The following is a 16930-nucleotide window of genomic DNA, read 5'->3' as shown; positions in this document are numbered from 1 at the left end:
GGAGTTCCTGGAAAGTTCAAAAAAGCTTATAATAATTCCATTTCAAAGTAAAAATATGAAAGTTGCACTTAGAGCAAAGTTTGGTCATTTTACACGGACAATACCCACCACTGTTGTTCTTGTTGAACAGCAAAATATAGAACTAGAACTATATTCACTTCAATAGCATATACATACATTTAAAAAAAAACATACAAAACATATGCAACAGGTCACAACTGACATGCACCAGCTTAAACAGGCAAAAGACAGAAAGAAATTCCCTTCGACCTTAATGCAAATGTCTTGTATGTATTTAGGGTTAATTAAATACAGTTGAGAAATTTCAATCGTTGGAGGTTAAACATGCATAGCCTACTAACTAAATGTTTATATCACATACATCCTCAATTATTAAAGAGTATAGATTGTGAGTAAAATATTTTGGATTGATTTGCGTTTAAGCTCAGTTTATCCGAGGATTTTGTCAACACTGCCCTGCCCCTACCTCTCACATACACAACCCCACTCATGTCTGTCTGTGTGTTTCAGAGTGGCAAGAGATACCTTTTATGTCTCTCACTGTCTCTGATTCCCTCATACAGGCGCCCACATTCCTTCACTGCTCCATCGCTCCATTGTGATATCACTCTGCGAGGGTGGAGGCATTAGTAGCTGCGTGACTGAGCTTTTATCAGATATTAAGGCCGTTGAAATGGATGATCCCAGTACTTTGGCGTGACCGACAGACAAAAAGCCCTCTCTCTTTTTTTTTTGACCGGCCCTCTCCTGTCCTCTCACTCTTCCTCCCTTACCCGTTTCTGAAAGCACAGCTGCAGTCATTTGTTACACCACTTTTTCCCATGATTCAATTCACGGCCACATCCTGAAGCTGTTTTTTTTTTTTTTTTTTTTGCGCCCTCCCGAAGGAAACAGCCTTGTGCAGTCGTCCCATCACCAACGACCCACCGCTGTTTATTTTCTCTTTGTTCTTAGATAACAAGTTTGGGCATATGGGAACTAATAGGTCTCATGTGCCTGGTTGGTGTGTCTGTATGTGTGAAAGACAAAGACAAATGAAAAACATTGCTTTTCGTAAACAACTCTTGTTATATTAAAATATCATCTCTTTTTTACTTCGCTACTTGAATTATCTTGTGTCAGTTCCCTAATATCAGAGCTCGCTGGTTTGCACATACACGACTGGGGAGAGGCTGTTATAACCCTCACACAACCGCGCTGTAGATTTTTTTCGGCAGTTGCTCAAGAGAACGGGAGATAACAGAAACTATATGACAGAGCGCAGGACTCTTTGAGCTCATCTCAGCTTATCTTTCCAATTAATATCTGCCTGTGTGCCAAAGAGCAGGCTGCTGTGCGGCTAATGATCCGGATTACTGCTGCCTGCCGCCCCGCCATTCCTGCTGCATGCTGGGAGCCCAATTCCCCTTCGAGGGGGCTGTGATCTGTCACCCATGCCCCCCGCGAGCCCCCCCCCCCTCAACCTGCGTCTACCATCATCGTTCAATGGGAGACACGCTGAGCTCTAATGACAGACGCCTCGCACCACCATCTTTCTTTTACCCATCCGTCACCTTGCTCTCCTGCTGTCGGAGTCCCTCCTTTTTCAGACACTTTTTAAAAGTCAGCGATCCTGGATAATGTTTGTTGTCAATTGTTTTTATTGGTCAAAAAAAATCAGTTAATATCTCCTCATGATCACGCAACCTGTACATATTGTGTGCGCTGAAAAAAAATCCAGTGTTAATACACAGTATAGACTATGTAAACAGGCATGTTGCTACCTACGGTGGGGCCCCTTTATTAAAATACCCTTTGTTTACATGCCAGTTTACAGAGTCTAGACTCTGTGTTGACACCAGATATTTATTTTCAGCGTGCTCACACAGTACGGACAGGTAGCGGATCGCGAGGAGATATTCGCTGATTATGAGAAAAATAGCCATACTGCATAGCCCCGGGCACCTCAGAAACACACACTCGCACACATCTCCCTCCCTTCCTCCCTCCCTCCCTTTCTCTGCCGTCATTGGAAAACGAAGAGATGTCTCATTTACAACCAAGGTGGAAACGCACCCTGAGCGTCACCTCCTCCTCCGCCTGCTCCTCCGTCACGGTGTGAACACTAATGAAGAAGAGATGAGTCCTCTCCTGTGCCCCCATTTATCTCAGTGGGCAAGAGACATGCACACTCATCCCTGCCTCTCTCTCTCTCTCACTCGCCTGTCTCACACTTGCTCCGACGTAATCTCTAATGTGATGCAATGCTTTAACAGAAACATAATAATAATTTCCTTAATCAAAATTGTTATAATTTTAGGAAATTGTCTTTAGAGTTCTGTGACAGGTTGTATGGCTTGTTCTGAACTGCGGCCTTTTATCATTATGAAATTCCCCAGGTAACCTGTAATCAAGTCAATCTGCAGTCAGATATTTTGATTCCCTTTCCTCATGAATGTAGATGAAGATAACACTATTTGTTTTTATTGCTTTAATATTGTTACATTAGCTACACAAATTAATTCTCAAATTATATAAGAGGAACCCTGTTATCTTGTCTCTCCTATTGTGTGCCACTTTTTAAATTTATGACAACAAATTTCTAACCACCTATCATTTTGTAATCATCGCATTATCAAAAAAATGAGGCTTACCTTTGTGTTGGAGGTTTATATGTAGCAATAAGCACCTGCAGAATACTTTGTGAATATATGAAAAATAATATTCAAATATAGATTTATGTCATACACTTCATCCAAGACTTATTTTGGTTCCTCCTCTACAATTAGAAACTCCATGTTGAATGTTGAATTTACCTTGACAGCACACTAACTTGAAGCACTTTTACCCTGTGGAGTGTGGGATATTTTTAGAGAGTCTAAAAAGGAACACCAGCGTACATTTGGATAAGATGGAAAATCCTTGCATACTTTTTATAGCTCTAAAATGACCTGGCTCTCATGCACCTGCACTTTCCTCTCTTCTCTTTCCCCTTTACAGATGACGTTTTCAGCCAGTCCCTACTCAGACCCAATCCAGGTCACTGCAAGTCTGTCTGCGGGGATGGAACAACCGGAGATGTTGTGGGTCATGGGCCCAGTGTTGGCTGTGATCCTCATCATCATCATTGTCATTGCCATCCTGCTCTTCAAGAAGTAAGGGGGGGGGGTGGCTTTTACCCATTTATTCTTCTCTGTGTTTGTGTGAAGTTGAACTACAGTGACATTTGTGATTGTAGGTTTCGTTTGGTTGCATCAGGAATGGTAATCAGACATGCTCCCCCTTTGCCACTTGCACCCAGCTGCTCACTCACCAAACTGTAACATCCAATTTCCCATTATAATTATACAGTATAAAAATCAAGCAACCAAAAGCGGATTGATTTGTCTTTTTTGGGAGATCTTAATTTCCCCCTCAAAAGATGTTTAGCCCAGTTGGCCGTTTTTTAGACAGTACTATGTAATGTGTCAGTTGAAATGGCAGCTGACGTTGCCTCCCCAATGGAAAAGCCCAGCTTGGCTGTCAAAAACTCTTTAGTTATGAGTGAGAAATGTGTGTTTCTGCCAACACCCTTCAAGTAAGACACAGAAGGCCCCAACCAAGAGGCTTAAACGAAAAGCTCAGTCAATATCTCTTAAAAACACTTCAGCAGCCCATATGCTGCCCAATGTGGACACACACAGGCCATTAAGCTGCAGGGGAGGTAAGGATAAACTCATAATGATACAAATAATGCAGGAACGATTTGGCGGTGTCCGAACAACAATTTTGATAATTGACGATAATAATGACAATGTGGTTTGGACACTATAAAAATACCATTAAGATGGGGACGACTGTACCACCTACAAGCCATAGTTTACCTCACTTAGCTTCTTCCTGCTAAAGTCCAACCTCCCTTTTCTTCCCCTGATGGCTTCATTACAAATTCTCCATTTTCCATCATACCTATTCTCCGAGCTGCCATCCACAGCTGTGCAGACCGCTGTGTGCCTGCCGTCTCCAGCAGACTTTAAAAAGGGACCAGTTAATAATAGGCCTTGAGACGGCTCACTGCTGAGCTGCACGTCCTCTGTCTGGAAGGCCTTTCTCCATGTAGATACAGATGGACAGGAGGGAACGGGGGGGTGGGGTTGGCTGTGTGCCCTTTTCACTGAGGACTGGCAGTAAACGAGCGAAGGAATTAACGCTCCCTAGCAGTGGTTGTTATTTCTACCTGCATATTCGCCAAAACCAACGCCAGCAGTGAACAATGATGAGGTTATTCTCAAAACTCCCCCAGCAAGGGTTAAGATAACTGTCTATGCTGTGCTTTTTAAGATGTGGTTTAGTAAGAACTAAAAACGTTTAGTGAAGACGTTATAGGTCCATATAGATAACAATGACCTATTAACCCCCTTCCCCCCTTCTTTTTGCCCTTTGTGAATGCAGCAAACAGGAAAGGTGGGTACTGTCACTGTAGCATCAGTCACAACTTCATCTCCCAAGTCCCCTCCATTTGTGTTGTGAAACCGGTAGTGTTCATCAGCTGTTCGGGGTTGCAGGCTCAGTTTCCTCTCATCTCCAATTGGCATTGCACAAAAAATTAATAGTCTGCTCACATAGAAGCAAAAGGAAACCTATTTAAATTGCTGTGTCTAATCTGATTTGCCCACTTTTAAATGACTTACAAAACATGAGAAGCAGCCGATTCTGCAGCCTTTGATAACTGGGGTCAAAGGGACCCCCAGGTCATTTTGGTGTACCAGTGCATGTCCCTCATCCAGTGCCAGTGTTCCTCCCTCAGATGGTCTTTCTGCCATGGTTTGTGTCCACGCTGTGTTCCATTATCCGGCCAGTGTCAGCGCGCGTCACTATCTGAATATGCCAAGGCATCACCTGCTGCTGAATGGCCCCATTGTGCAGTAAATGCCAGACAGGGAAACTGCTGAAAAAGAAATGTTCCCATCTTTTGAGCTGACATTTTCCACCAAGAACCATTCCTCCACTTTTTCCCCCTCTCCCTCTGCTTCCTCGTGGCAGGAGTCTCAACAAAGGGCCCTGTTCTACCCTCATTAAGCACATACACACACACACACTCATAAACTAGCACTGTGAGTGTGAACTTGTGTGTGAGTACTCACATTCTCACACGTCTTAACCCCTCACTTTGAGCCTGAGATGAATAAGCCCATTGAGAATGGCTGCCATGTTTACTTTAGCCCAGCATTAAAGTGTCATGTAGATTGGCATCTGATTTGGTCAGTGGGAGAGATGAGGGGTGTGGAGAACAGATCACAGATGCCCAACTCTCTCCCCCTCCCTCCCCTCACTCAAACACAGCCCAGCCCAGCACCAGCAGTGGTCTCTGGGAAAACCGGATACAGTCTGGCTCGGCTCTCGGCTGGAGAGGAAAAGATGCTTGTCATAGATTAGCCGTCACGCTGCTAGCATTAGCTTAAGCCCATGCAGCATAAGATAACAGGTGGTGCTGAGGCCCCAAGCCCCAGCGGCTGAGGTGGACTGGGTTAAGGCTCTGTGTGTGTGTGCGTGTGCGTGCGCTCTACCAGCTTTATGTATTCTCACCACGGCAGGGCTTCAACAGAAGGCCCGTCTCCTGCCTAAAACCCACGCTCGCCACTTGCAAATGGAGTGCAATGAGATGTGAAATTTCCACAGGGCGCCCTGATGCTTCCTTCCGCCCATTTCCATTTGCAGTCTGAAGGCTTGTGTGTCTGCAGCTGTATCTGCGTGTGAGCGTGTGTTTGTGTGTGTAGTGAAAAGGGAGAGAGGTGGGAATGTGTACATCTGTGTGCCTGTTTGAGTGTGTATGTCAACAGATGCTGGCTGTCTGAACATTAGAATACAGGCAGGGCTGCGTCTTCTATCCGTCTCTCCACCCGATGGACAAAGCTACGGTCGACTGAGCCGAACAAGTCCGATCTGTGCCGCTCTGTGCTATGCTAGGACTCAGCTAAACCAGGCCCGGCATTGCAGGTGTTGCAGAACTGGTCTAATTACCCAGTGTTGTGCCACCCAGCTGATGAGCTAATTACAGCACCCGCCTGTTTTCCTCTCAATCTGGAAAGCCAGTAAACACAATGTGTTGTTAGCACACACACACAGCAGTGGAAGTCACATAATGAAGTCGTTGCTACATACAAACACACTCTCATGTACACATACATACCCACACAGCAGCTGTCACCTATCCAGCGGCAAACCAAACCCAACCTAGCCCACTCCAGGAAAATTATGGTGTTTCTTCAAACACATTAAACTCCAGTTGGTAAACTAATGGGGGTAAGGCCCTGCTACCTACGGTTTCTTGAATTGCTGCTCCTTTAAACGAGTGTGTGCAACAGAGTAGGAAAATTAAGCATTTCCTTCAGTCCATTTTTTTTCTAACCATATAAAGACGACACACTGATTTCATTCCTAATAACCCTCCCTGTCATTTTCAGTCGCAGTTAGCTTGAGGAATTGATGGAGTTAGAAGTTAGAGCTCTTTTATGAGGCATGTAGATGTTCTGGTCATGATGTGGTTAACACCTCGCTCACACCCATCTGTTTCTGCCACCTCAGGAAGCGTGCGTCGCCCCTACCCAAAGACGAGCACTCAGGTGGGGTGAAAGACTCCCTGCTGGCCAACTCCTCCGACCCTGTGGAGATGAGAAGACTCAACTACCAGACCCCAGGTAATAAAGCATGCTCTAACTATCACACATGTAGCTACACATGGTGAGGTTTCCTCCCAGCCCCTTGAAAAATGAACGTGTGCTGCGATATTATGATATGGGACGGGTGATAGAGATAGGAAAGAGTCCCTTGTTGATGGTTGTATGATTACAGAGTTGGATGTGTGAGGATTAAAGCAACGTGCAAGGACAGTTTAACAGAATATCCATTAGATTTAGGTAGTAATGTAAGACATCCATGTTTCTTTCATTCTCACAGCTTGCCAGCCATAATTTCAACTTTGATCTTGACATGAAAGCTTTTTAGATGTCGAGTTTGAGCACTCAAATTCATAATAACGGTTATGACACGAACACGGACACAGTCTCCACTTGCTCTGGTGGACCTGCATAGTGGTAAACTGAGCAACGTTTGCTGTATTGGGAAAGCTTGTTAGGCATTGTGTGAATGTCTGTGAGTGGCTGTAATTAATAACTATTTTCAATAAGGGTGAGAAAGAGTGCAGATTCAGCCGACATTTCTTTCATAAAATGTGTCAAAAGCATATTCTTTATTCGTCGGGATTAGAAAAAGGCTTCATTCCAAAATGAAAATCCTCCCTGAGACTCGTAACGTTATCCTATCTTCACGCTGAAAGGAAAGATCTTAGGGGAGACTCATACCTTTAATAGTGTTCCTTAATATCTTGTCTTTTCAAGCTCTTTTCCCTCTAATGGTGATTTTTTTTTTCTACCAAACTCTCAACAGCATTTTCAGAGGCAATCCACTTCTGCAATGATCGCCTATCTTCTCTTCTCTCTTCTTTATTATTTTTAGCAAATGTTGCTGTTTAAAATTCAGGTGTCCTGCTTACTTTTTTTTTGTTTTACCTAAATCTTACAAATTATTTAAAAAATAGTTAAAAATAATAATTGTTTAATAAGGGGAAAAAACATATCATGTTGGCCATATTAGCCAGCCCTGGACAGCACTATCAGTGGAGTCAGTCACAGTGAATTCAGATTCCATCCACGTGCATTGGTGAAGCGGGGAGGGGAGGGAGGGAGGGGGGGATGTGTCAGGGTGCCCGCCTCAGCATCAACCTTCTTCCTTTTTCCTCCTGATCTCCTCCCCCGCTCCCTCCCACCCTCCCTATGTCCCTCCCTCCCTCCCTCCGTGAGCTCCTTTCATTCCCCCTAGCTGGTAATGAGTCCTGCTGCCTCTGATGTCAAGGTGAGCCAGGCGCAGGGAACAATGGAGCTGAGAGAAAATGTCAACCCTGGTGCACGCGCAGTTATGCGTGTTTCTGTGTGTTTTCTCTGTGTGTGTGTGGGTGGATGTATGTGTGTAACCCTTCTCACGGGTTATTAAAGATCCCATTCGCTGTAGACACACACACTCACACAAACACACACACACACACACACACACACACAGCTCCTTTGAACCCCTGCAGAGGAATTAAGCAGTGCTGCCGCTCTAAAAGAGCCCTGTTCTCCCGTCCTCCCACTCCCACCTCTTTTGTCTTCCATTTCCCCCTGTAGGGTAATCTTTCTTTCTCTCAATCTCTCTCTCTCTCTCACTCTGCCTCTCTCTCTGTACGTCAACATTTATGTCACTCTTTCTCTCCCTTTCCACCTCGCTGTGTTGCTTCAAGAGGGGTGATTATCAAAAATCACCAAGGCTGCGTCTAGCTTGCGAAAAAACGTGTGATTCCAAGGCTGAGCTGAGGGAATATTGAACAGCCCGTTCCTCCGTTCCTTTCTCTCTTTGATTCGCCCACAGCAGGTGAACATTCCTGCTCTGATTCTGATTGTTGTAAATTGGTCCAGCCGTTTGTATCTCATGTCTTCAGCATCTCGGTTTGTTAAACAGACCTGGGGCTGTATCTTTCGGCACGCCAGCAGTAGCCGTGTGTGGTTGTATGAGTAACTGACCTGGTTTTATCCTTGGCAGACCTTTTTCAGAAAGTATTTGCAAATATTTAACTGAGAGATCACTCACTTGGGCTGCATTTTACAGTACAGTGGAGTGTTTTTAAAAGGAAATTCTGGTTTAATATCACCAGGGTCGTAGTTTTGGGCATCATTTGTATCAGTGACAATGACAGTGTTGTCAGTTAGTTTTAGGTGTGCTCACTTATTTTTTTTACCTCAAATATATCGCTTTAGATCCTCTTGGTTTGTTAACATTCAAAGTGTCTGATCATCTACATTTGATGTTCCCTGATCTTAGTAAATACTTTGATGATTATAACGTTATCATAACCAATATGTAAAATGATGGCCACAACTATGACAATAACACCCAACTCACACACATACAACATACACTGCCTTTCTGCAGTAGTGTAGCTTACACTGAGCCACTCACAGGGTAGTAATTCAAAGTCAAGGATTGTGTATACTTCTGGTTAACAGCGTAAACTACACCACTTGAATTGTCCCTGAGAGGGCAAACACCACCCGCAGCACACTCTCCTGCTAGCTTGAAAGGTTATTTGCAGATACTGTTTGGCCCTGGTCTGATCCTTCTGAGCCACCCTCCATTGATTGAGTGTTCTTCTTCCTCCCTCCTTCACTCTCCTCTCTCCACAGGTCCCAGCACTCATCGCTGCCCCAACACTCCAAGTTAGTCTGATAACTCGCCTACTGTGTATTTCCCACACATGCAGTCTCTCTACTGCTCTCTCACTCACTCCTGATCCCATCCACCCCCCATGGCGATCCTGACAGACATCACACAAGCCCACAAGCTTGTGTCCTCTGGCGCTCTAAGGGATGCAGCAATATCCTCTATGGCATGCCATCTCCCCACGACACCTTTTGGGTGCGGAAGAAGCAAGGGGGGACTAAATGGTTTCATGGATAGTTGAGCAGTGCGGACAGTTACACTTGCGGTGCATTAGCCTTGTTATCTATGGCTTCACTCTCCATTTACCCAACAACATGGCGCTAAAAAGACCTGGCTGAACACGCAAAAACACATACACTTACACACCGCGGCCCGCTCTGTGTGATAGTATTAAATTTGTGTAATTGGTCAGGTCTCATCTTGTGCCTATAGTTACCAGCTATTAGCATTACAGCGATAATGAGCTTCCAGCAATCGCTCATCTGAAAGCGTGACCCCATGACCTTACAGATGTGCTCAGCCAAAGGCACTAATGTTAAATAAGTATACCTTTTAAATAGTCCTTCTGATCTCTGTGCGAGTTCAAGGCTATATGTAAGGTTAATGATGCTCCTTGTACAACTTTAGAGCTCCTTCTCCGTGCGTCACATACAGTCCACTTCTAACACATAATGCAAGTTTCCAGCAATCCGTTTAAGCGCAGAGCCTTGCCAAGTTCAGAGGCACAGGGGGAATTTGTGTCGGTAGATTAGCAATAAATCATCCAATAACCCGGTGATGAGAAATCTAGAGGGCGGCAAGGGAGAGGGGTGGGGGGGGGGGGTTGTTTGAAATTAATCCCAGCCCGAGCGCTCCAGGCCGGGCCCAAAGATATTCTATTGTTGGGGAAAGATTTTCAAAGAAATGAGTTTTGGCTGGTGACCAGTCGTTATTCTTTTTCTTTTTTTTTTCGGGGAAGTGACAGTGTGACTGATTCGTAGAGACTTGTGGGCTCCCGCTCTGATCCCACCTCCGCCACCGCTTGAGCGTTTGTGGAGTCAGAGAGAGGGATGTCTGCCTCCTGCTTTTCTCTATAGGAGGAGCATGCTCACTCCAGTCACTCATGTGCATTGCCGTGCCCAGTCCCCCCCACCCCCCACCACCACCACCTCTGTCCTCCTTCTCACTTAGCATGACGACATCACCAAATGTCACCAAATGTCACCGACCTCTTTCAACTTCTGCCGCTTTCTCTCTTCTCTCTCTCTCTTCATGCATTGTTGAACAAAGTGCACTCTCCTCACCGTTACACACAGCTACCACCACCTCATGGTCCCGCCGGCAGCCTCACTCACCCTGTGGTCCAACCCATGTTTGTGATGTGTGTGATGTGAAATGTCTTGATGTTGGTACAGCCAAATCTCACTCATATCTCTGTCTTCTCCCTCCTTCTCCTCTCTTCATCCTCTCCCTTCTCCCAGGAATGAGGGAGCACCCGCCCATTACTGTTGCTGACCTGGCCGACCACATAGAGCGACTGAAGGCCAACGACGGCCTGCGCTTTTCCCAAGAGTATGAGGTAAGAGCTAATGGAGTATCAGTGTTCCCCCTCTCTTACAAGCATATACATGTGGTTTTTTTTTTTGGTTTTTTTTATCGTGTCTGGGAAGAAGTTTTGTGTTTTTATGCCTCTTAGATCTCATATATATGTATTCTAATGGATTATGGAAGACTCGTTTCTCAGACATCCTTCAGTCATTTTCACAACTCTATTACCAATCTCGCCAGGACACCAACACTTACATTAAATGCTGCGAGATGCTTTTTCACAAAAACTAGCAGGTGGCAAGTCGCTTAGGCAATCTGTGTGTGTCTTGATGTTTCCCCCAAAGAATGTTATTTCGCAGGCGGTCTCTCCGATGCAACTCGGTGAGGGATTATCTCTTGTCACTGTTTCTTCCTCCAAAAAAGGGGCAGAGCGAATTTGCATTTAAAGTGGCACATAGTTGGTTTGGGGACGAAAGCGAGATTATATGAAGAGGAAAGGAATCGTTGAATGCAGGAAAACAAGAGCAGGTCCTTTATTTATTTGTTTTGATTGTTCGATCTGTTTTGTCTAATTAGCTCTGTTCTTCACATTGATAGATCCAACGAGGCTGTGGGGATGATTGTAGATCTTTTTCGTCTTTTTTTTAACCTTCAGATAAAAGGTTCTGTGATTGCCTCCGTCTGTTTCTGTGTGACCAGCATATGCTGCTACAGCATTACATTTGCCGTGCAATTATCCACTCTTGAGAGAAACAACAAATATATTTTGGTCACCTCTTAACCTTTTCCCCAAACATCCCCACAAGCTCGAACATTAGCCAATATTTTATAAGTGCTGTATTATATTAGTGCCGTTTATGGGGTTTACTTTAACATGCAATGTGTATGTTTTTTTTCTTAGATGAGTGAAGCTTTATTCATTCAGATATCATACATGATATTTTCTTTATTGCAGCACCTAAATCCTTCCTTGAGAAGGTTATCATGTCAAGTTTTTGTTCAAACTTTTTTTAAATAGTCTTGATTCAACTTCATGGTCATTTTGGAGAATGCAGTCAGTGGTCTAGCTATATACAATCATATGAAAAAGTTTGGGAACCCCTCTCAGCCGGCATTATAATTGACTCTGCTTTCACAAAAAAAATATAAAAGTGGTATGTCTTTAATTTACCAGGAACAGCTAAGTACTGGGATGTTTTCCAAACAAAGATTTTTTGAAAAGCAGTATTTGGTTGTATGAAATAAAATAAAATGTGAAAAACTGGCTGTGCAAAAATATGGGTACCCTTGTGGTTTTGTTGATTTTAATGCCTGTAACAGCATGTAAAACTGATGATTTTAAACACAAAGTTGGTTGGATTATGTTGTTAAGCCTTGAACCTCATAGAAATGTCTGTTTAATCATGAGACAATGTATTTTAGGTGCCTAAATGCAAGTTGCACTTCTCTTTGACTCTCTGCTGAAGTGAGACAGAATGGGATCATCAAAACAGCTCCCAAAAGATCTTAAAAACAAAGATTATTCATTGTCATGGTTTAGCGGAAGGCTACAAGAAGCTTTCCCAAAGGTTTCAATTGTCAATTTCTACTGTAAGGAACGTTGTCAGGGAATGGAAGGACACAGGCACAGTTGCAGTTAAACCCAGGTCTAGCAGACCAAGAAAAGTACAAGAGCGGCATATGCGGCGGATTGTGAGAATGGTTGAACACAACCCAAAGATCACCTCCAAAGACCTGCAAGAACATCTGGCTGCAGATTGTGTATCTGTACATGGTTCTACAATTCAGTGCAATTTGCACCAAAACATCTGTATGGCCGGGTGATGAGAAGGAAGCCCTTTCTGCGCCCACGCCACAGATACAGTTGCATGGAGTATGCAAAAGCTCATTTAGACAAGCCAGCTTCATATTGGAAGAAAATGCTTTGGACTGATAAGACAAAAATTAAGTTATTTGGTCTTTATAAAAAGCAGATGTTTTGGTGCAAATTGCGCTGAATTGTTGAACGATGTACAGATGCACCATCTGCAGCCAGATGTTCTTGCAGGCCTTTGGAGGTGATCTGTGGGTTGTGTGCAACCATTCTCACAATCCTCCACCTATGCCGCTCCTGTTTTTTTCTTGGTCTGCCATGCCTGGGTTTAACTGCCACTATGCCTGTGTCCTTCCATTTCCTGACAACGTTCCCTACAGTCGAAATTGACAATTGAAACCTTTGGGAAAGCTTCTTGTAGCCTTCCCCTAAACCATGACAATGAACAATCTTTGTTTTTCAGATCTTTTGGGAGCTGTTTTGATGATCCCATTCTGTCTCACTTCAGCAGAGAGTCAAAGAGAAGTGCAACTTGCATTTAGGCACCTAAAATAAATTTTCTCATGATTAAACAGACAATTATATGAGGTTCAAGGCTTAACAACATAATCCAACCAACTTTGTGTTTAAAGTAGAGGTGGGCATAGATTAATTTTTTTAATCTAGATTAATCTAGATTAATTTTGAAATTAATCTAGATTAATCTAGATTAAAATGGCTCATTTGAATTCATTCATAATATGTGTGTGCTCCTAAATAATGACTCAAAGTAAGTCTTTGAGAACGTGTTTCTCAAGCCAGGTGGCGCATCAGACCAGGGGCTCATCTCCTGTTTCCAACATGCATCACAAACTGCTTGAGGAAGCTGTTCTACTATGATAATTGGTGATGAAAATAAATAATGTTCAACAAGATGTACTTGTGTTTACAAACTGTTTATTCAGTTAAACATGAACTTTGAACTGTAGGCCATAAGAGGTAACGATGAATTGTTTAGGGCTGCAACTAACGATTATTTCAATAATCGATTAATCGGTTGATTATTTTTTCGATTAATCGATGAATCGGATAAAAAAAATAAACATTTGTAAATGCTGCATCTTTATTCAAAAACTGAACATTACTTCAAATTCACAGTGCACACTGAAGTGTCAAAACACCAGGTTATTGCTCCAACGTCCCGGAACTATTAAAAGTAATATTAAATGATAAAAAATTAATAATAAACTTAACTGGGATAACACAAAAAAAACATACAATGTATGATATACATTTATACAGTATAAGGGATGTCCATGGTAAACCAGTCAACCGATAATATTTTTAACCGGTAAATACTAACGGTTAAAAAAATTAAATCATCTTAATTTCTCTCAGATGACAGGAGAGTTAATTTGTATTGATATTGATACCATTTTCAAGACTCCTTAACGATCCAAGTCTTTATTGATATCAAAATTGATAATTTTCTATTATTTTGTTGAAATAGAACTTGTATTATTGCTTTAATTGCTGATATGATCATAGCTCTAGATAGGACATTAAACAGGTCATAATTCCATTCCATCTTTACTATCTATTTTATCTTGCTGGGAAAACAAGTTTCGCCAAAATCTCAAATTTCTTTTTTTTTGTGTTGCATTTGAACACATCAATCATATTACTGAGCCGGCCTGAACACATCACAGTTGACATGTTTGCTACTTTTTTTAAGCTAACTAGCTTTATATCCTTCCGATTTTAACATGGATTTAAAATCTGGATCACTATTTTTAACTGACGGGACTTTCTACACCGTTCGGTTGTATGATTACTGCCGCTGCATTGAATGACTGTTGATGCGCCGATGCCGATTCTCCGAGCACGTCTGCACACCGTCTGCAGCAGCAGCTGACAGAGTTTTTTTGGACTAGACGGATACTGAGTTGATGGAGTTTTTTTTAACCCAAAGAAAGCAAAGGTACAACACTTTTATATAGGCCTGCAGTCCAGTGTTAGATATGACCAAAATACAAGCTGTGGCCGCTCACACTATAGCTTTCCCGCACGTGAAGCGAGCCTTCACGTGCGGAAGGGGGTTCACCCCGACGGCGAACAGCATCTCCCCTGAGCCGAACAGGAGGTGGAATTAAGAGATTAACGGCGATATTTTTTTTATCGCCCGATAAGAGTCTGGCGTTAACGCAGCCGTTAACGCCGTTATCGGCCCACCACTAGTTTAAAGTCATCAGTTTTACATGCTGTTAGGCATTAAAATCAACAAAACCACAAGGGTACCCATATTTTTGCACAGCCAGTTTTTCACATTTTATTTTATTTCATACAACCAAATACTGCTTTTCAAAAAATCTTTGTTTGGAAAACATCCCAGTACTTAACTGTTCCTGGTAAATTAAAGACATACCACTTTTATATTTTTTTGTGAAAGCAGAGTCAATTATAATGCCGGCTGAGAGGGGTTCCCAAACTTTTTCATATGACTGTATATATTTTTTACTTTATATCAATGATGGTGCCTTAAAACAGTTTAAACTATTGTCTCATACAAGATATATATAGAAAAGAGGGTGAAATACGTATAAAATAAAACAGTATAATGTTTGACACAGATCCAAGATATGTTTTTGATGCAAAGTTGGCATTTTTAACCATTTTTTTCAAATAAATGTTGCATCTGGTTCTCTCTAAAATTGACAAATTATTGGGGAGATAATTAGGCTTAGGTGAAAATCTGCACCCAATTACGTGCTTTCGTGTGTTGCTCGGTGCCTCTCCAGCACATCGCCCTCCCTGCCGGTTGAGTTAGTGTAAACGAATGGAGCCTTGTATGACTGCGGGCAGCCAGCCCGGTCCCCAGTCCCTCCCTGCACCATTCCTAGCCAGGGAAGACCCCCTCCTTGGCCCTGCAGATGGTTAGCCGTCTCTGAGCCAAGCCCAGGCACTGTGGCAGAGCTCATGGTGCTTTGTCACAGTAACGTTCCACCGGCTGCTCCCGTAGCGCCATACCCCCAAGGCAATGGAATATGGTGGAGGCTTCACCACTTCCTCTCCCTGATGTTTTAGTGGCGGCCTGTCACTTCCTTTACCCCCAAACGCCCGTCCCCATCACACTGGGCAAGGAGCACACTGGCTAATGAGCAGAATTTGTCAATCAGGAAATTCTGCAGCTCCCCCTGACAGGTTCCGTATCAGGAGGCGATATCATGCAGCCTCATTCGTCATGGCATCATTATGTTCACTTGAAAGCATTCCCAGTGTGTCAGCAAGAATACGGTATAGGGGCGTTTGCTTCTCACATTTGTTTCACCACCATCTCCACTTCACTTGTTTGCTAGTTGTCACCAGTCTGGTGGACCTGCTGTGTTCACTGAGCTCTCAAATGGATATGACATGTTTTGACTGCAAATTAAATATTTCTCTTCGTACCGGCGGACAGAGAAATTGGCAGAGCTGTGCTCATCAGCAGAAATAGGTCCAATATACGCATGACTACTGCTGAGAAATTTGGAGTAATACATTCTCAAGTCTAAAATAGCCTGCGTGTAAGATTTATGTCATTCTTACCAATGTAGGTGCCACTTATTTCCATAAGACAACATATGATTGGTTTCCATCCACCTGGTTTGTGTGCAGTTTCAAATTGCCAGTGTACTATAATCCTCCTCAATTATATAATGCTATATTTTCATTTCTATTTTTCCCCCACCATTTGAGGTTTGATTTGTTCTCTTTTTACTACATCGTCTCATTGCATGGCACCTGACTGGAGCATTAGCTCCACCTATTGCTTATTTTGATGAACCAACTACTAACAGTTGCAGAACAGTAGTGGATGGAAACACATAAATGAACTCATTCTTTAGCCAATTTTCTGAAAGTGTTTTAAAGATGGGTACTACAATGACAATCTAGTAATATCTAGAAAGTTAATGTTTTCATAAGAGGGCAATTGAAAGCGGATTTGCTCTACCTGACACATTAACTGACATAATCTTGATTGTTATTGTAAGACGAACACCTGCCTCATGTTTAGCGTAGCATAACCAAGGCAACACTAAAAAAATTCTATTTTCTTCATCACTTTTTGGCCCATGATTCTAATCTCCACTCTATCAAGGCATCACCGTTCACCCCATTTTTTCATCCATTATCGACTAATTATTATATTAGGTTAGCTGTCGAGTTTTGACACAAAATAACCTGAAAAAATGAAATAAGTGACACATTAAGTAAGTGGAGGAACTTGGAATGTGTCGTTTGTGTGACTCCTGCTGGATTTGTTAGGGCCAAAGGTCTGGG

The 16930-nt window shown here is 42.9% G+C and overlaps 1 protein-coding gene across 10 annotated transcripts in view; it reads left to right on the top strand.

Moving 5' to 3' along the window:
• The window catches only part of ptprfb (protein tyrosine phosphatase receptor type Fb), a 167921-nt gene that overhangs the window by 130187 nt on the left and 20804 nt on the right, over positions 1–16930 (top strand). For 7 of the 10 annotated variants that reach the window (XM_080034566.1, XM_080034573.1, XM_080034570.1 and 4 more), the window contains 4 exons: positions 3001–3155; positions 6565–6677; positions 9255–9287; positions 10752–10849. In XM_080034566.1, the coding sequence (XP_079890692.1) occupies positions 3001–3155; positions 6565–6677; positions 9255–9287; positions 10752–10849 (399 nt within the window). The remainder of the gene's footprint in view (positions 1–3000; positions 3156–6564; positions 6678–9254; positions 9288–10751; positions 10850–16930) is intronic. The other 3 variants (XM_080034565.1, XM_080034572.1, XM_080034571.1) reach the window with 1 other exon arrangement.

Source organism: Ammodytes marinus (assembly GCF_949987685.1).
Source record: "Ammodytes marinus genome assembly, chromosome: 9".
In the NCBI taxonomy this organism is placed as follows: domain Eukaryota; kingdom Metazoa; phylum Chordata; class Actinopteri; order Uranoscopiformes; family Ammodytidae; genus Ammodytes; species Ammodytes marinus.
The sequence above is the reverse complement of the archived record's forward strand: the minus strand, read 5'-3'. Positions and strand labels throughout refer to the sequence as shown.